We start from the raw sequence: 21,133 nt of genomic DNA, 5'->3' as shown, positions 1-21,133 counted from the left end.
TACTACACAGTGTCCTTATCATAGAGCAGGGCCCCATGGTACGTAACACACAGTGTCCTTAACATAGAGGAACTGTTGAGCAGATCAGGGCCATACTCCTCATGTCCGATCTCTTTTACAAACCCCATTGGAGGAGAAGGTCAGAGGGGAGGGACCTTTGAGAAGGAGACGAGGAGACGAGGAGACGAGGAGAGAGGAAACGAGGAGAGAGTGCTAGTCGGGAAACTAAACTTGGAAATGTCCAACTTGCTAACTGGTTTAACGTGGCACGTGTATAACTACAACCAGTTAACAAGTCGGACATGTCAGAGTTTCCATGTTCCGACTAGCACATGAACGCGTCAGTGTTCACCGGCCACATCATCACGCTTTCTATGCTTCCTGTTCTTAAGTTTTATTTTTGCATCTTTTACTTTCGGTTTTGTTCACCAGATTAAAACAGCAGAATTTTTAAAAATGTTTTGTTATTAAAAATATATTTCACAGCGGTTAAGATGGTACAATGTTTCTCTACACTCTGAGTGCTTGTTGTCACATAAACTGAAATAAAGCGAACTATTAGAATTTTAGCAACCAGGAAATGGAGTAGTGATTCCTGCATAGTGCACCTTTAAATCCTTTGTAAATCCACTTCACAATAGCCTATCAGCTTGAAACCTTTTAGGGTCATCAAAAACATTACCATGACGAAGCATGTTAAGTTTGGTATTCAAACCACTGTAAATCCACTCTGAACTTGTCATCCTGTGAACCCCGTTCATTGCTGCCTGCAGCTATAAGTTGCTGTTCTCTATGTAAGTGAGAGAAACAAGAAGAAAAGCAATAAAAAGAAAAGTAGGCTAAGCCAAACATATTGAATGTGTTATCTTGCATACTTCTGTATCATAAAACATTCTCTGTAGGCAAAGGATCCTTCCACGTACAACCATAAAGAATGCTCCTGGGCAGAGGGCTACGCCTGTTATGCAAATACTCAAGAGGAGCGATTGGAGCCCCGCCTACCTACAAAAGCAACACACTGCAACTAAAGATACTGATAACTTTACCGTTTTGTCTGCGCTGCGATCCGCCGCCGTCACAGTCTCGGGGTGGGGTTTCTAGTTGAGCTGCGTGGAGAATAGCGACTGTCCGGTAGAGTGATGTCACATAACGAATAGACGAGAGACCGAACCAGTGACTGATTGTAATAGCTGGCGAAAGCGCACCTGTTGAATAACAGGCTCACAACGATATTCCAGTTTTCCGTATTTCTTCGAAGCTTTTGGCTGCGTTTAAAAGTTCAGAATGACGGATACAATAATTACCAACGGAATCAAGGACCGAGCGGGTCAGAATGGATATTTTAAAAAGGTGAGTGATTTTAAGTTTTTATGATAAAGATGATAGCGCAGTTACGCAGGGGACGTTCATAACGTTACGCAGGGGAACGTTCATAACGAGTAATGTGTTACAAACCAAACAGTTCACTTATGAATGGACTCTTGTCTGTTATAAACGCATTGTTTCTGCTTTCACTGAAATGAATAGCGGCCTAGTGGATGGATTTCTGATGTATTTAATCTATCAAAAGCAGCTGGTGTTGATGTCTGACGTACTACCTGTTTGATTAGTGGTTTATACCCCGTTTGTTTTTTAAAAATACGATAACGCTATCTGCGGTTTTTAATGGGTTTGACTGATTGTCAGGTGTGGCAGTGACCACTAAATGTCATTGGCCGATATCGTATTGGAACATCAGGCAGTTTGTTGTCAAAGATCCTCTGGTGATATACACTACCGATCAAACGTTTTAAAAGGGTTTTTCTTTATACTATTTTCTACTGTAGCTCCCTAAACTGTCCATAATGTCTATACATCCCATCACATATACAGTACCAGTCCAAAGCTTGGACACACCTACTCATTCAAGGGTGCTTCTTTATTTCCTACATTGTAGAATAATAATGAAGACATCAAAACTATGAAATAACACATATGGAATCATGTAGTAAACAAAAAAAAGTGTTAAACAAATCAAAATATATTTCAAATCAAATCTAAATATTTGAGATTCTTCAAATAGCCACCCTTTGCCTTGGTGACAGCGTTGCCCACTCTTGGTATTCTCTCAACCAGCTTCACCTGGAATGCTTTTCCAACAGTCTTGAAGGAGATCCCACATAAGCTGAGCACTTTTTGGCTGCTTTTCCTTCACTCTGCGGTCCGACTCATCCCAAACCATCTCAATTGGGTTGAGGTCGGGTGATTGTAGAGACCAGGTTATCTGATGCAGCACTCCATCACTCTCCTTCTTGGTAAAATAGCCCTTACACAGCCTGGAGGTGTGTTGGGTCATTGTCCTGTTGAAAAACAAATGATAGTCCCACTAAGCGCAAACCAGATGGGATGGCTTATCACTGCAGAATGCTGTGGTAGCCATGCTGGTTAAGTGGGCCTTGAATTCTAAATAAATCCCCAACAGTGTCACCAGCAAAATACCCCCACACCATAACACCTCCTCCTCCATGCTTCACACATGCAGAGATCATCCGGTTTGAACCAAAAATCTCATATTTGGACTCATCAGATCAAAGGACAGATTTCCACTGGTCTAATATCCATTGCTCGTGTTTCTTGGCCCAGGCAAGTCTCTTCTTATTATTGGTGTCCTTTAGTAGTGGATTCTTTGCAGCAATTTGACCATGAAGGCCTGATTCACACAGTCTCCTCTGAACAGTTGATGTTGAGATGTGTCTGTTACTCGAACTCTGTGAAGCATTTATTTGGGCTGCAATCTGAGATGCAGTTAACTCTAATGAACTTATCCTCTGCAGCAGAGGTAACTCTGGGTCTTCCTGTCCTGTGGCGGTCCTCATGAGAGACAGTTTCATCATAGCTCTTGATGGTTTTTGCGACTGCACTTGAAGAAATTTACAAAGTTCTTGAAATGTTCCGTATTGACTGACCTTCATGTCATAAAGTAATGATGGACTGTCGTTTCTCTTTACTTATTTGAGCTGTTCTTGACATAATATGGACCTGGTCTTTTACCAAATAGGGCTATCTTCTGTATACCAACCCTACCTTGTCACAACACAACTGATAGCTAAATCATTATGTTCATAACTAATGTGGTGAGATACAAGAATCGACATTAAAACATTGTAGAGATGCAAAAACTTTGACCGGTAGTGTATGACACCTACTCATTCAAGGGTTTTTCTTAGTTTTTACTATTTTCTACATTGTAAAATAATAGTGATGACATCAAAACTATGAAATAACACATATGGAATCATGTAGTAACCAAAAAAAGGTGTTAAATCAAAATATATTTTATATTTGAGATTCTTCAAATAGCCACCCTTTGCCTTGACAGCGTTGCACAATCTTGGCATTCTATCAACCAGCTTCATGAGGTAGTCACCTGGAATGCATTTCATATTCACAGGTGTGCCGTGTTAAAAGTTCATTTGTGGAATTTATTTCCTCAATGTGTTTTGAGCCAAAATATCTCAATCTGTGGATGAGCAACTGTGATCACTTGGTCCATTTTTAAAGACGGGACCAGGGTGAACGTACGTAAACGTTATATCCTGTCGCTCCCAGTATTTTGCTTACAAGAAAGAAACCATTGGGGAGTATTGGACTTGTGTGTGATCGTGGACAGCCTAATGGACCTATATCTTACAGCCTACTGTGAATACACTATCAGGTATTTATGGAATGCTTTTATCTACAGGGGTGTGTGCTCCTGCCTGAATGTCTGTGGTGTGTTTGTGCTTCTGTCTTTGGCGTGTGTTTGTGCTCCTGTCTGTGGTGTGTTTGTGCTCCTGTATGTGTGTCTTTCTGTGGAACCTCTGGATAACAAGCTGGTGAGGTTGGAGAGACAGCTGGCTGTCTGCTAGAAGATACCAAACCCCTACCGTTACGCTTGTTTACACTGAGCTGCTCAGGGGTCGGAGCACAATCATGTTTACATTATTAACCCACCGTGGAATCGGCGAGAGATATGGGTCGGAAAACGTACCTCAATGCAGGGATGGGATCTGGGTCGGAAAACGTACCTCGATGCAGGGGTGGGATATGGGTCGGAAAACGTACCTCAATGCAGGGATGGGATCTGGGTCGGAAAACGTACCTCGATGCAGGGGTGGGATATGGGTCGGAAAACATACCTCAATGCAGGGATGGGATATGGGTCGGAAAACATACCTCAATGCAGGGATGGGATATGGGTCGGAAAACGTACCTCGATGCAGGGATGGGATCTGGGTCGGAAAACATACCTCGATGCAGGGATGGGATCTGGGTCGGAAAACGTACCTCAATGCAGGGATGGGATATGGGTCGGAAAACGTACCTCAATGCAGGGATGGGATATGGGTCTGGAAACGTACCTCGATGCAGGGATGGGATCTGGGTCGGAAAACGTACCTCGGTGCAGGGATGGGATATGGGTCGGAAAACGTACCTCGATGCAGGGATGGGATATGGGTCGGAAAACGTACCTCGAAGCAGGGATGGGATATGGGTCGGAAAACGTACCTCGAAGCAGGGATGGGATATGGGTCGGAAAACGTACCTCGAAGCAGGGATGGGATATGGGTCGGAAAACGTACCTCAATGCAGGGATGGGATATGGGTCGGAAAACGTACCTCAATGCAGGGATGGGATATGGGTCGGAAAACGTACCTCAATGCAGGGATGGGATGTGGGTCGGAAAACGTACCTCGAAGCAGGGATGGGATATGGGTCGGAAAACGTACCTCAATGCAGGGATGGGATATGGGTCGGAAAACGTACCTCAATGCAGGGATGGGATATGGGTCGGAAAACGTACCTCAATGCAGGGATGGGATGTGGGTCGGAAAACGTACCTCAAAGCAGGGATGGGATCTGTCCGTGTACTCCAAACTGGATCTTTATCCACAGGTTCCACACTGCTCCATCGAGCAGATTGAAATACTGCTGGTTTTCCCTGAAAACTGCCCTTGTTGTCCTCTGCACCAGCTAGCAGTAACTACAGACCCCATTATGAAGGTAGCCTAGCAGTTAATCGCTATGGGCCAGTAACCGAAAGGTCGCTGGTTCGAATCCCTGAGCCGGCAAGATGGAAAAAATCTGCCGTTCTGCCCTTGAGCAAGGCAGTTAACCCCCAACAACAACTGTTCTCCGGGTGCCGATGATGTCGATAGCCCCCCCTCACCTCTCTGATTCAGAGGGGTTGGGTTAAATACGGTAGACACATTGAGGTTGAAGGCTATCAGTTGAGCAACTGACTAGGTATCCCCCCCTTTCCCCAACTGACCAGGTATCCCCCCTTTTTCCCCAACTGACTAGGTATCCCCCCCTTTCCCCAACTGACTAGGTATCCCCCCCTTTTCCCCAACTGACTAGGTATCCCCCCCTTCCCCAACTGACTAGGTATCCCCCCCTTTCCCCAACTGACTAGGTATCCCCCCCTTTTCCCCAACTGACTAGGTATCCCCCCCTTTCCCCCAACTGACTAGGTATCCCCCCCCTTCCCCAACTGACTAGGTATCCCCCCCTTCCCCAACTGACTAGGTATCCCCCCCCTTCCCCAACTGACCAGGTATCCCCCCCCTTCCCCCAACTGACTAGGTATCCCCCCCTTTCCCCAACTGACCAGGTATCCCCCCTTTTCCCCCAACTGACTAGGTATCCCCCCCCTTTCCCCAACTGACCAGGTATCCCCCCTTTCCCCCCAACTGACTAGGTATCCCCCCCCTTCCCCAACTGACTAGGTATCCCCCCGTTTCCCCAACTGACTAGGTATCCCCCCCCTTCCCCAACTGACTAGGTATCCCCCCCCTTCCCCAACTGACTAGGTATCCCCCCCTTCCCCCAACTGACTAGGTATCCCCCCCCTTCCCCAACTGACTAGGTATCCCCCCGTTTCCCCCAACTGACTAGGTATCCCCCCAACTGACTAGGTATCCCCCCAACTGACTAGGTATCCCCCCTTCCCCCAACTGACTAGGTATCCCCCCCCTTCCCCCAACTGACTAGGTATCCCCCCTTCCCCCAACTGACTAGGTATCCCCCCCTTTCCCCCAACTGACTAGGTATCCCCCCCCTTTCCCCCAACTGACTAGGTATCCCCCCCTTCCCCCAACTGACTAGGTATCCCCCCCCTTCCCCCAACTGACTAGGTATCCCCCCCTTTCCCCCAACTGACTAGGTATCCCCCCCCTTTCCCCCAACTGACTAGGTATCCCCCCCTTTCCCCCAACTGACTAGGTATCCCCCCCTTTCCCCCAACTGACTAGGTATCCCCCCAACTGACTAGGTATCCCCCCTTCCCCCAACTGACTAGGTATCCCCCCTTCCCCCAACTGACTAGGTATCCCCCCCCTTCCCCCAACTGACTAGGTATCCCCCCCTTTCCCCCAACTGACTAGGTATCCCCCCCCTTTCCCCCAACTGACTAGGTATCCCCCTCCTTTCCCCCAACTGACTAGGTATCCCCCTCCTTTCCCCCAACTGACTAGGTATCCCCCCCTTTCCCCAACTGACTAGGTATCCCCCCCTTTCCCCAACTGACTAGGTATCCCCCCCTTTCCCCAACTGACTAGGTATCCCCCCCCTTTCCCCCAACTGACTAGGTATCCCCCCCCTTCCCCCAACTGACTAGGTATCCCCCCCTTTCCCCCCAACTGACTAGGTATCCCCCCCTTTCCCCCCAACTGACTAGGTATCCCCCCCTTTTCCCCAACTGACTAGGTATCCCCCCCTTTCCCCCCAACTGACTAGGTATCCCCCCCCTTCCCCCAACTGACTAGGTATCCCCCCCCTTCCCCCAACTGACTAGGTATCCCCCCTTCCCCCAACTGACTAGGTATCCCCCCTTCCCCCAACTGACTAGGTATCCCCCCAACTGACTAGGTATCCCCCCTTCCCCCAACTGACTAGGTATCCCCCCCTTTTCCCCAACTGACTAGGTATCCCCCCCCTTTCCCACAACTGACTAGGTATCCCCTCCTTTTCCCCAACTGACTAGGTATCCCCCCTTTTCCCCCAACTGACTAGGTATCCCCTCCTTTTCCCCAACTGACTAGGTATCCCCCCCTTTCCCACAACTGACTAGGTATCCCCTCCTTTTCCCCAACTGACTAGGTACCCCCCCTTTTTCCCCAACTGACTAGGTATCCCCTCCTTTTCCCCAACTGACTAGGTATCCCCCCCTTTCCCCCAACTGACTAGGTATCCCCTCCTTTCCCCCAACTGACTAGGTATCCCCTCCTTTCCCCCAACTGACTAGGTATCCCCCCAACTGACTAGGTACCCCCCTTTTCCTAGTCATAAAACCTGAGTTATTCTTCAGAGATGTTATTTCACTGGGGTTGAATCTGGGCTTCCTGGAAGTTTCTGTAGAAAGGGGTTTAGTTTCTGGTAAAACAGGATGTAGTTCAAATGTTGACTCTATAGTTGTATAATAGATATCCACAAAAGCCCAGGGAATAGCCTATTAAATAAACCTTAAAGACTATTTGTACAGATTGTCCGGTGTGTCTTTTTCATTTATTTTTTTAAAAAAGTAACCATTTACAAAGACGGCCTACACCGGCCAAACCCCGGACGACGCTGGGACAATTGTTCGCCGCCCTATGAGACTCCCAATCACATCCGGATGTGATACAGCCTGGATTCGAACCAGGGACTGTAGTGACGCCTCTTGCACTGAGACGCAGCGCCTTTAGACCGCTGTGATACAGCCTGGATTCGAACCAGGGACTGTAGTGACGCCTCTTGCACATGAGACGCTGCGCCTTTAGACCGCTGTGATACAGCCTGGATTCGAACCAGGGACTGTAGTGACGCCTCTTGCACTGAGATGCAGTGCCTTTAGACTGCTGCGCCACTCGGGGAGTTCAAAGGTCATGGTCATAGGATAGTTCCAGTACGTGTCAATATTTACAGTGTCTCGTAACCTTTATCTACGGAGGAAGATCATTCACTAGTCTGTCGTTGAGTAATGTGTATGTTCCCATATAGCACCCTATTCCCTATGTAAGACTGTACACTACTTTTGACCAGGGCCCGTAGGGTGTCATGTGACTCCACCGTGGCGTAACGTGTTGACTCTGGCTGTCACCGTTCTCACAGGCTGAACCAGTGCAGTCACATATTTGTGTATCCGCCCCGGGCAGAGACTTGTTTTCTTAGTCAACCTGTAGTTAGTACAGTGACGAAAATGATTGGGGATAGGGGTTGAAAGGGGTCTTTTGTTGTGGTCAAGCTGCCCTGATCTCCCTGTGAAGAGAGTCTGGCTTTAGGCTTTGTAGCAGACTTCCTCTGTCTATTAATGCTCTGTTATGAGTCTGATGATCAAGGGAGAGGGTGGGAGTTAGACCTCTCTCTCCTTTTATATGTTCTCTCTCTAGCTCTCTCTTGCTCTCTCTCCTCTCTCTCACTAGCTCTCTCTTGCTCTCTCTCCTCTTTCTCTTTCTTTCTCCTCTCTCTCTTTCTCTTTCTTTCTCCTCTCTCTCTTTCTCTTTCTTTCTCCTCTCTAGCTCTCTCCCTTCTCTCTAGCTCTCTCTCTAGCTCTCTCCCCTCTCTCTCTAGCTCTCTCCCCTCTCTCTCTAGCTCTCTCCCCTCTCTTTCTCCACTCTCTCCTCTCTCTCTTTCTCCACTCTCTCCACTCTCTCCTCTCCTCTCTCTCTTTCTCTAGCTCTCCCCCCTCTCTCTCTAGCTCTCCCCCCCTCTCTCTCTTTCTCCACTCTCTCTCTCTCTCTCTCTCTCTCCTCTCTCTCTCTCTCCTCTCTCTCTAGCTCTCCCCTCTCTCTCTCTCGTGTAGAACGCAGCAGTATATTTCATGGAACACTGATTAGAGTTTTTCCATAGTGTCTTCACACACCGCAGCACCCTTCCCCACTCCTGCAAGCAGGCTAGTGAAACCCTTTCCCACTCCTGTAAGCAGGCTAGTGAAACCCTTTCCCACTCCTGTAAGCAGGCTAGTGAAACCCTTTCCCACTCCTGTAAGCAGGCTAGTGAAACCCTTTCCCACTCCTGTAAGCAGGCTAGTGAAACCCTTTCCCACTCCTGTAAGCAGGCTAGTGAAGCCCTTTCCCACTCCTGTAAGCAGGCTAGTGAAACCCTTTCCCACTCCTGTAAGCAGGCTAGTGAAACCCTTTCCCACTCCTGTAAGCAGGCTAGTGAAACCCTTTCCCACTCCTGTAAGCAGGCTAGTGAAACCCTTTCCCACTCCTGTAAGCAGGCTAGTGAAGCCCTTTCCCACTCCTGTAAGCAGGCTAGTGAAACCCTTTCCCACTCCTGTAAGCAGGCTAGTGAAGCCCTTTCCCACTCCTGTAAGCAGGCTAGTGAAACCCTTTCCCACTCCTGTAAGCAGGCTAGTGAAACCCTTTCCCACTCCTGTAAGCAGGCTAGTGAAACCCTTTCCCACTCCTGTAAGCAGGCTAGTGAAGCCCTTTCCCACTCCTGTAAGCAGGCTAGTGAAGCCCTTTCCCACTCCTGTAAGCAGGCTAGTGAAGCCCTTTCCCACTCCTGTAAGCAGGCTAGTGAAGCCCTTTCCCACTCCTGTAAGCAGGCTAGTGAAGCCCTTTCCCACTCCTGTAAGCAGGCTAGTGAAGCCCTTTCCCACTCCTGTAAGCAGGCTAGTGAAACCCTTTCCCACTCCTGTAAGCAGGCTAGTGAAGCCCTTTCCCACTCCTGTAAGCAGGCTAGTGAAACCCTTTCCCACTCCTGTAAGCAGGCTAGTGAAACCCTTTCCCACTCCTGTAAGCAGGCTAGTGAAGCCCTTTCCCACTCCTGTAAGCAGGCTAGTGAAGCCCTTTCCCACTCCTGTAAGCAGGCTAGTGAAGCCCTTTCCCACTCCTGTAAGCAGGCTAGTGAAACCCTTTCCCACTCCTGTAAGCAGGCTAGTGAAACCCTTTCCCACTCCTGTAAGCAGGCTAGTGAAGCCCTTCCCCACTCCTGTAAGCAGGCTAGTGAAACCCTTTCCCACTCCTGTAAGCAGGCTAGTGAAACCCTTTCCCACTCCTGTAAGCAGGCTAGTGAAACCCTTTCCCACTCCTGTAAGCAGGCTAGTGAAGCCCTTTCCCACTCCTGTAAGCAGGCTAGTGAAACCCTTTCCCACTCCTGTAAGCAGGCTAGTGAAGCCCTTTCCCACTCCTGTAAGCAGGCTAGTGAAACCCTTTCCCACTCCTGTAAGCAGGCTAGTGAAACCCTTTCCCACTCCTGTAAGCAGGCTAGTGAAACCCTTTCCCACTCCTGTAAGCAGGCTAGTGAAACCCTTTCCCACTCCTGTAAGCAGGCTAGTGAAGCCCTTTCCCACTCCTGTAAGCAGGCTAGTGAAGCCCTTTCCCACTCCTGTAAGCAGGCTAGTGAAGCCCTTTCCCACTCCTGTAAGCAGGCTAGTGAAGCCCTTTCCCACTCCTGTAAGCAGGCTAGTGAAGCCCTTTCCCACTCCTGTAAGCAGGCTAGTGAAACCCTTTCCCACTCCTGTAAGCAGGCTAGTGAAGCCCTTTCCCACTCCTGTAAGCAGGCTAGTGAAACCCTTTCCCACTCCTGTAAGCAGGCTAGTGAAACCCTTTCCCACTCCTGTAAGCAGGCTAGTGAAGCCAAAGCTCGGTCTCTGTCTGAAGAGGTTTGCACATTCAGGAAACCACAAGGCTATAAAACATACAGGAGTGTACTGGTGATTTGGTTTAAACCAGATTTGTGATTTGGAAACCTTGTTTGGCGTTGGTGGAAATTTGAGTTAAGTGGAGCATTGGCCCTTTTTTCTGTCTCTCGTCTCTCCTCTGTCTCTCCTGTCTCTTGTCTCTCGCTCTCTGTCTCTCGCTCTCTGTCTCTTGTCTCTCGCTCTCTGTCTCTTGTCTCTCGCTCTCTGTCTCTTGTCTCTCGCTCTCTGTCTTGTCTCTCGCTCTCTGTCTTGTCTCTCGCTCTCTGTCTTGTCTCTCGCTCTCTGTCTCTCGCTCTCTGTCTTGTCTCTCGCTCTCTGTCTTGTCTCTCGCTCTCTGTCTCTTGTCTCTCGCTCTCTGTCTTGTCTCTCGCTCTCTGTCTTGTCTCTCGCTCTCTGTCTCTTGTCTCTTGCTCTCTGTCTCGTCTCTCTCTCTCTGTCTCTTGTCTCTCTGTCTCGTCTCTCACTCTCTGTCTTCTCTTCTCTGCTTGGTGAGAATGAGCTCAGTGATTTACTATGCAGCTCTAACAAATGCTCCACAGACTCGCCGCTCAACTCCTGGTCTGCCGACAGATGATCCCGTGAGATGCCATGGTAACGTTGTTTCAGGCCGGGTTCCCAAACCTCTGCTGTTTCCCTGAGCTGGTCATTAGGGACGTTTGGTCCGCTCTGGGCGTTAGGGACGTTTGGTCCCCTCCCAGGGCGTTAGGGACGTTTGGTCCCCCCGGGCGTTAGGGACGTTTTGTCCCCCCCGGGCGTTAGGGACGTTTGGTCCCCCCCCGGCGTTAGGGACGTTTGGTCCCCCCGGGCGTTAGGGACGTTTGGTCCCCCCGGGCGTTAGGGACGTTTGGTCCCCCCCCCAGGGCGTTAGGGACGTTTGGTCCCCCCCGGGCGTTAGGGACGTTTGGTCCCCCCCCAGGGCGTTAGGGACGTTTGGTCCCCCCCCCAGGGCGTTAGGGGCGTTTTGGTCCCCCCAGGGCGTTAGGGGCGTTTTGGTCCCCCCAGGGCGTTAGGGACGTTTTGGTCCCCCCAGGGCGTTAGGGGCGTTTTGGTCCCCCCAGGGCGTTAGGGACGTTTGGTCCCCCCCCCAGGGCGTTAGGGATGTTTGGTCCACCCCCCAGGGCGTTAGGGACGTTTGGTCCACCCCCCAGGGCGTTAGGGACGTTTGGTCCCCCAGTGCGACAGCAGCCAGATACCATTGACGTAGAATCATCCCAAGGCTGTCCCCGTCCCAACCCACTCAGACAAATTGACAACATGTGTCCTGGCCCAGAGAAAGACAGGCTGAGGCCCAAATGGCACCCTATTCCCTACATAGGCCTGGTCTAAAGTAGTGCACTATATAGGGAATAGGGCCCTGGTCAAAAGTAGTGCACTATATAGGGCCCTGGTCAAAAGTAGTGCACTATATAGGGAATAGGGCCCTGGTCAAAAGTAGTGCACTATATAGGGCCCTGGTCTAAAGTAGTGCACTATATAGGGCCCTGGTCTAAAGTAGTGCACTATATAGGGAATAGGGCCCTGGTCTAAAGTAGTGCACTATATAGGGCCCTGGTCTAAAGTAGTGCACTATATAGGGAATAGGGCCCTGGTCTAAAGTAGTGCACTATATAGGGAATAGGGCCCTGGTCTAAAGTAGTGCACTATATAGGTAATAGGGCCCTGGTCTAAAGTAGTGCACTATATAGGGCCCTGGTCTAAAGTAGTGCCCTATATAGGGCATAGGGTTCCATTTGGTACACATCCTCTGACTGCTGCCAGCCTCTGCAGTCTGTCTGGACAATGTCAGAGGAAACACAGTTTCCCCCGTGTTTCTACTGCAAAATAACACTGAAACGTCCCTTTAAGAAAGACTCGAGCTGCTTCCCCTTTAATTAGGGATGGTTTAACCGTGTTTGTAGCCATTCCAAAACCTCCATTATATTGTGCTGCTGCAGGGGAAACTAAACCACGAGGGTGAACTCTCACCTTTCTAGTCTTCTGTCCAATTAGACCGTTTGTATAACGTATAGAGACGTTAATCATGATGAGGCGTCACTCTACATTCATGTTGTTTTTTTATGTTAACGTTACACAACACTCCCCTCCTTGGTTCTGAGCGGTCCGGTTCCATGGAGACAGTAGCCTGAGAGACAAGAGACAGAGAGCGAGAGAAAAGAGGAGCCTGTCCAAAGACAAGAGAGAACCGTTCCCTGATTTACTATGTCGCCGTCCCAGTTGGACTCCCCCCCTCTGTCCTCCGGGCCAGAGAGAGAGAGGAGAGAGCTAGAGAGAGAGAGAGAGGAGAGAGCTAGAGAGAGAGAGAGAGAGGATAAAGCCAGAAGGAGAGAGAGAGGAAAGAGAGAGAGAGAGGAGAAAGCTAGAGCACTATGTCGGGTGCCATTTGGGATGCAGACATAACTTGTGGCTTGTTATTGGGAGCTTGTTAGTGGCCTGGCCAGCAGACACAGTCCCAGGCTGTTGGTTCAGACTGTAACTGACTGGATGAACAAGGCTGAGAGAGACTGAGAGTCTTTGTCCCAGGCTGTTGGTCCAGACTGTAGCTGACTGGCTGAACAGGGCTGAGAGAGACTGAGAGTCTTTGTCCCAGGCTGAGCTCCGTTACTAATGAACACCCTAATAGATCTCTGTTCTGGGCCTGTTTTCATAAAGTGCCTCTCAATGCAGTAGTACTGATCTAGGATCAGTTTAGTCTGTTAAATGATAATGGATTAAAAAGGCGGACGGGATGGGGGGGGGGGCCTGATCGTACATCAGCACTCCTATTCTGAGACGCTTTGTGAATACTTGGACTGTTCCCATTCTGGAGTGTTTTTTAATAGGACACTGGACGGTTGGGGGACATAAATCCATCCCTACAGCTGTTTCTCTACTGTAACTTAGATTCAGATTGACACCTGACTAAATGGATTTCAGCCGGCTGCAGTATCTAAAGGACCAATCAGGAAGCCATCCTTGGGACTAGGGATTCATATTTTCCCCCCCAAAAATCGACCTAATTTCACTACCGGTTATAATTCATATTGATCTTAGAGACTTCTGGGGAAATATTGATCAAGAGACTTCTACCGAAAATTCGGAAGTGTCCATTTTTTAAAAAGAGTTTAAAACCAATATCTGGTCAGTACGTCAGGGTTCTCCTCAAATAAGAGGGGGAGCGCTGTGTCACCTTGTCGGCTTGGCTGCACACTCCGACTGTAGCCTTGTCGGCTTGGCTGCACACTCCGACTGTAGCCTTGTCTGCTTGGCTGCACACTCCGACTGTAGCCTTGTCGAATCATACAACACTTTATAACGGCAGCCAAACTACAGTCAAATGAGCTAGATAACTTCCTTCTACGAATGACCCGATATATCCTAACCCTCCTTCTACGAATGACCCGATATATCCTAACCCTCCTTCAACGAATGACCCGATTTATATCTCCTGTATTTTGGTTAAATGGACTTGATGATTTTTATAGAGGTAGTCGATCAGCTCATGAATAACGGAGAGATGAAGAGTAGAAATAGTTTTTAAATATTCAAAGGTATCTTACCGTGGACCAGCTGTGTTCATATCTCCTCTCATACCGTTTTGTGGATCACACGTGCTCTACTAGAGGTCGAATTCTCTACCCTAAACTCTACATAGGCAGCTATACGAGACAGCGCGGGGGGAGGAGAATATTCTAGAGGTATTTTGACATGTGTAGCTCGACGTGCTTTCATAATGCAGCCTGTGGGTTACAGAATAAAGTTAGGATTTTTTTTTATGCGAGACAGGAGTCAGGATTTGGGGTTTCATTGGGATTGGATAATAGCCTATAGGCTCAAGGACTGTAGAAGACAGAATGTTGTCAGTGACAGAGATGCCTAATGTAGTGGATTGTCCATAGGCCTATCAAATGTGTGACTTTTATGACGAGTCACAATGACATCTCAAAGAGACGTGTTATTTTATAGGCTAAACTAAAGGGGTTTCCTGTAGGGTTTATTAAATGCATTTGGGTCTCTTGTTCAGTTCAGCAGTGTCAATTATGTGTGTTTTGAATCTATGGTGACTTTGTGTGTAGTCAATATGCTAGGCTAAAGGCTTCCATTAACAACGTCATGTCCCTCCTTTAGTAAAGAGAGATGACATGTCCCTCCTTTAGTCAAGAGGAGGAAGAGCAGTGAGTCCACCTGGTCAGGTGACTCTGGTTTAGGTTTTCCCTCCGAGAGCTTTGATGCTAGCTAGAGGAATGTGGTAATCTCTCTGTGTGGATCAGAGCTGTAGTTCCTGTCCCACTGGTTCCTGACTGAACCCTCTTTCAATGGAACCCACAGGGAAGTAGTGCACTGTGTAGGGAATAGGGTGCCAGTAGTGCACTGTGTAGGGAATAGGGTGCCAGTAGTGCACTATGTAGGGAATAGGGTGCCATGTAGTGCACTATGTAGGGAATAGGGTGCCATGTAGTGCACTGTGTAGGGAATAGGGTGCCAGTAGTGCACTATGTAGGGAATAGGGTGCCATGTAGGAATGCAAGAGTTTATAACAGCTTTCTTTTGATGGCCTACTGTGGTCATAAATGTTATTATCATGACCTCATCATGAATGAGCGTAATAAACTGGTATTGGTGGTGTATTGGCATCAGCGTATTGTCATAGGGCCAAGCCCTGGGAGTCTCCTCCCTCTGATGTACTGTTCTATTTCAGTCTGGGGTTATGTAGGTGTAATACACTGGTATTGATCATGTAACTCTGTTCTATTTCAGTCTGGGGTTATGTATCTGTAGGTGTAATACACTGGTATTGATCATGTAACTCTGTGTGCTATTTCAGTCTGGGGTTATGTATCTGTAGGTGTAATACACTGGTATTGATCATGTAACTCTGTGTGCTATTTCAGTCTGGGGTTATGTATCTGTAGGGGTAATACACTGGTATTGATCATGTAACTCTGTTCTATTTCAGTCTGGGGTTATGTATCTGTAGGTGTAATACACTGGTATTGATCATGTAACTCTGTTCTATTTCAGTCTGGGGTTATGTATCTGTAGGGGTAATACACTGGTATTGATCATGTAACTCTGTGTTCTAGTTCAGTCTGGGGTTATGTATCTGTAGGAGTAATACACTGGTATTGATCATGTAACTCTGTTCTATTTCAGTCTGGGGTTATGTATCTGTAGGTGTAATACACTGGTATTGATCATGTAACTCTGTTCTATTTCAGTCTGGGGTTATGTATCTGTAGGGGTAATACACTGGTATTGATCATGTAACTCTGTGTTCTAGTTCAGTCTGGGGTTATGTATCTGTAGGAGTAATACACTGGTATTGATCATGTAACTCTGTTCTATTTCAGTCTGGGGTTATGTATCTGTAGGGGTAATACACTGGTATTGATCATGTAACTCTGTGTTCTAGTTCAGTCTGGGGTTATGTATCTGTAGGAGTAATACACTGGTATTGATCATGTAACTCTGTTCTATTTCAGTCTGGGGTTATGTATCTGTAGGGGTAATACACTGGTATTGATCATGTAACTCTGTTCTATTTCAGTCTGGGGTTATGTATCTGTAGGGGTAATACACTGGTATTGATCATGTAACTCTGTGTTCTATTTCAGTCTGGGGTTATGTATCTGTAGGGGTAATACACTGGTATTGATCATGTAACTCTGTTCTATTTCAGTCTGGGGTTATGTATCTGTAGGTGTAATACACTGGTATTGATCATGTAACTCTGTTCTATTTCAGTCTGGGGTTATGTATCTGTAGGTGTAATACACTGGTATTGATCATGTAACTCTGTGTTCTATTTCAGTCTGGGGTTATGTATCTGTAGGGGTAATACACTGGTATTGATCATGTAACTCTGTGTTCTATTTCAGTCTGGGGTTATGTATCTGTAGGAGTAATACACTGGTATTGATCATGTAACTCTGTGTTCTATTTCAGTCTGGGGTTATGTATCTGTAGGGGTAATACACTGGTATTGATCATGTAACTCTGTTCTATTTCAGTCTGGGGTTATGTATCTGTAGGGGTAATACACTGGTATTGATCATGTAACTCTGTGTTCTATTTCAGTCTGGGGTTATGTATCTGTAGAAGTAATACACTGGTATTGATCATGTAACTCTGTTCTATTTCAGTCTGGGGTTATGTATCTGTAGGTGTAATACACTGGTATTGATCATGTAACTCTGTGTTCTATTTCAGTCTGGGGTTATGTATCTGTAGGTGTAATACACTGGTATTGATCATGTAACTCTGTGTTCTATTTCAGTCTGGGGTTATGTATCTGTAGGAGTAATACACTGGTATTGATCATGTAACTCTGTGTTCTATTTCAGTCTGGGGTTATGTATCTGTAGGGGTAATACACTGGTATTGATCATGTAACTCTGTTCTATTTCAGTCTGGGGTTATGTATCTGTAGGTGTACTACACTGGTATTGATCATGTAACTCTGTGTTCTAGTTCAGTCTGGGGTTATGTATCTGTAGGGGTAATACACTGGTATTGATCATGTAACTCTGTTCTATTTCAGCCTGGGGTTATGTATCTAGGTGTAATACACTGGTATTGATCATGTAACTCTGTGTTCTAGTTCAGTCTGGGGTTATGTATCTGTAGGGGTAATACACTGGTATTGATCATGTAACTCTGTGTTCTATTTCAGTCTGGGGTTATGTATCTGTAGGTGTAATACACTGGTATTGATCATGTAACTCTGTGTTCTATTTCAGTCTGGGGTTATGTATCTGTAGGTGTAATACACTGGTATTGATCATGTAACTCTGTTCTATTTCAGTCTGGGGTTATGTATCTGTAGGAGTAATACACTGGTATTGATCATGTAACTCTGTGTTCTATTTCAGTCTGGGGTTATGTATCTGTAGGAGTAATACACTGGTATTGATCATGTAACTCTGTGTTCTAGTTCAGTCTGGGGTTATGTATCTGTAGGGGTAATACACTGGTATTGATCATGTAACTCTGTGTTCTAGTTCAGTCTGGGGTTATGTATCTAGGTGTACTACACTGGTATTGATCATGTAACTCTCTGTTCTAGTTCAGTCTGGGGTTATGTATCTGTAGGGGTAATACACTGGTATTGATCATGTAACTCTGTGTTCTAGTTCAGTCTGGGGTTATGTATCTGTAGGTGTCGTCATGTTGAGTACAACCACGTGTTGCTAAGCGAACCAGTTTCTATCTGTCCTGTTGTCTGTGCTGACACAGTGTACACGACACACCTCTATCAACCTGTTCGCTCCACTACTGGCTAGGAACACAGCTCCACTACTGGCTAGGAACACAGCTCCACTACTGGCTAGGAACACAGCTCCACTACTGGCTAGGAACACAGGGACATTACTGTCTAGGAACACAGGGACATTACTGGCTAGGAACACAGCTCCACTACTGGCTAGGAACACAGGGACATTACTGGCTAGGAACACAGGGACATTACTGGCTAGGAACACAGCTCCACTACTGGCTAGGAACACAGGGACATTACTGGCTAGGAACACAGGGACATTACTGGCTAGGAACACAGCTCCACTACTGGCTAGGAACACAGGGACATTACTGGCTAGGAACACAGCTCCACTACTGGCTAGGAGCACAGGGACATTACTGGCTAGGAACACAGGGACATTACTGGCTAGGAACACAGGGACATTACTGGCTAGGAACACAGCTCCACTACTGGCTAGGAACACAGGGACATTACTGGCTAGGAACACAGCTCCACTACTGGCTAGGAACACAGGGACATTACTGGCTAGGAACACAGCTCCACTACTGGCTAGGAACACAGCTCCACTACTGGCTAGGAACACAGCTCCATTACTGGCTAGGAACACAGGGACATTACTGGCTAGGAACACAGGGACATTACTGGCTAGGAACACAGGGACATTACTGGCTAGGAACACAGGGACATTACTGGCTAGGAACACAGGGACATTACTGGCTAGGAACACAGGGACATTACTGTCTAGGAACACAGGGACATTACTGTCTAGGAACACAGGGACATTACTGTCTAGGAACACAGCTCCACTACTGGCTAGGAACACAGGGACATTACTGTCTAGGAACACGGCTCCACTACTGGCTAGGAACACGGCTCCACTACTGGCTAGGAACACAGGGACATTACTGGCTAGGAACACAGGGACATTACTGGCTAGGAACACAGGGACATTACTGGCTAGGAACACAGGGACATTACTGGCTAGGAACACAGGGACATTACTGGCTAGGAACACAGCTCCACTACTGGCTAGGAACACAGGGACATTACTGGCTAGGAACACAGCTCCACTACTGGCTAGGAACACAGCTCCACTACTGGCTAGGAACACAGCTCCACTACTGGCTAGGAACACAGGGACATTACTGGCTAGGAACACAGGGACATTACTGTCTAGGAACACAGGGACATTACTGGCTAGGAACACAGCTCCACTACTGGCTAGGAACACAGCTCCACTACTGGCTAGGAACACAGCTCCACTACTGGCTAGGAACACAGCTCCACTACTGTCTAGGAACACAGCTCCACTACTGGCTAGGAACACAGGGACATTACTGGCTAGGAACACAGGGACATTACTGGCTAGGAACACAGGGACATTACTGGCTAGGAACACAGCTCCACTACTGGCTAGGAACACAGGGACACTACTGGCTAGGAACACAGGGACATTACTGTCTAGGAACACAGGGACATTACTGTCTAGGAACACAGGGACATTACTGTCTAGGAACACAGCTCCACTACTGGCTAGGAACACAGGGACATTACTGTCTAGGAACACGGCTTCACTACTGGCTAGGAACACAGGGACATTACTGGCTAGGAACACAGGGACATTACTGTCTAGGAACACAGCTCCACTACTGGCTAGGAACACAGGGACATTACTGGCTAGGAACACAGGGACATTACTGGCTAGGAACACAGCTCCACTACTGGCTAGGAACACAGCTCCACTACTGGCTAGGAACACAGCTCCATTACTGTCTAGGAACACAGCTCCATTACTGTCTAGGAACACAGCTCCACTACTGGCTAGGAACACAGCTCCACTACTGGCTAGGAACACAGCTCCACTACTGGCTAGGAACACAGCTCCACTACTGGCTAGGAACACAGGGACATTACTGGCTAGGAACACAGGGACATTACTGGCTAGGAACACAGGGACATTACTGTCTAGGAACACGGCTCCACTACTGGCTAGGAACACAGGGACATTACTGGCTAGGAACACAGCTCCACTACTGGCTAGGAACACAGGGACATTACTGGCTAGGAACACAGGGACATTACTGTCTAGGAACACAGCTCCACTACTGGCTAGGAACACAGGGACATTACTGGCTAGGAACACAGGGACATTACTGGCTAGGAACACAGCTCCACTACTGGCTAGGAACACAGGGACATTACTGGCTAGGAACACAGGGGCATTACTGGCTAGGAACACAGGGACATTACTGGCTAGGAACACAGGGACATTACTGGCTAGGAACACAGGGACATTACTGTCTAGGAACACAGCTCCACTACTGTCTAGGAACACAGGGACATTACTGTCTAGGAACACAGCTCCACTACTGGCTAGGAACACAGCTCCACTACTGGCTAGGAACACAGGGACATTACTGGCTAGGAACACAGCTCCACTACTGGCTAGGAACACAGGGACATTACTGGCTAGGAACACAGGGACATTACTGGCTAGGAACACAGCTCCACTACTGGCTAGGAACACAGCTCCACTACTGGCTAGGAACACAGCTCCACTACTGGCTAGGAACACAGCTCCACTACTGGCTAGGAACACAGCTCCACTACTGGCTAGGAACACAGCTCCACTACTGGCTAGGAACACAGGGACATTACTGTCTAGGAACACAGCTCCACTACTGGCTAGGAACACAGCTCCACTACTGGCTAGGAACACAGCTCCACTACTGGCTAGGAACACAGCTCCACTACTGGCTAGGAACACAGCTCCACTACTGGCTAGGAACACAGCTCCACTACTGTCTAGGAACACAGGGACATTACTGTCTAGGAACACAGGGACATTACTGGCTAGGAACACAGGGACATTACTGGCTAGGAACACAGGGACATTACTGGCTAGGAACACAGGGACATTACTGGCTAGGAACACAGGGACATTACTGTCTAGGAACACAGCTCCACTACTGGCTAGGAACACAGCTCCACTACTGGCTAGGGACACAGGGACATTACTGGCTAGGAACACAGGGACATTACTGGCTAGGAACACAGCTCCACTACTGGCTAGGGACACAGCTCCACTACTGGCTAGGAACACAGCTCCACTACTGGCTAGGAACACAGGGACATTACTGTCTAACCTTGGAGACGGACTCCTATTCAATTGACCTCTGACTCAGACATATATGTACTGTGTCCTTGTCGATCTGTGTGTGTTGACATAGTTAGGTCTGGCAGCCTGTTG

At 48.0% G+C, this 21,133-nt stretch overlaps 1 protein-coding gene across 2 annotated transcripts in view; it reads left to right on the top strand.

The window, feature by feature from the left end:
• Positions 1 to 1,028: 1,028 nt before the first annotated feature.
• rhpn2 (rhophilin, Rho GTPase binding protein 2) overlaps positions 1,029 to 21,133 on the top strand; it is an 82,980-nt gene continuing 62,875 nt past the window's right edge. Inside the window, exon 1 of one of the 2 annotated variants that reach the window (XM_071400391.1) lies at positions 1,029 to 1,350. In XM_071400391.1, coding sequence (XP_071256492.1) covers positions 1,285 to 1,350 — 66 coding nt within the window. In that variant the 5' untranslated portion in view covers positions 1,029 to 1,284. The remainder of the gene's footprint in view (positions 1,351 to 21,133) is intronic. The other variant, XM_071400390.1, reaches the window with a different exon arrangement.

The sequence above is a fragment of the Salvelinus alpinus genome, chromosome 5 (assembly GCF_045679555.1).
Source record: "Salvelinus alpinus chromosome 5, SLU_Salpinus.1, whole genome shotgun sequence".
Taxonomy (NCBI): Eukaryota; Metazoa; Chordata; class Actinopteri; order Salmoniformes; family Salmonidae; genus Salvelinus; species Salvelinus alpinus.
This window is presented reverse-complemented; position numbering and strand designations above follow the sequence as displayed.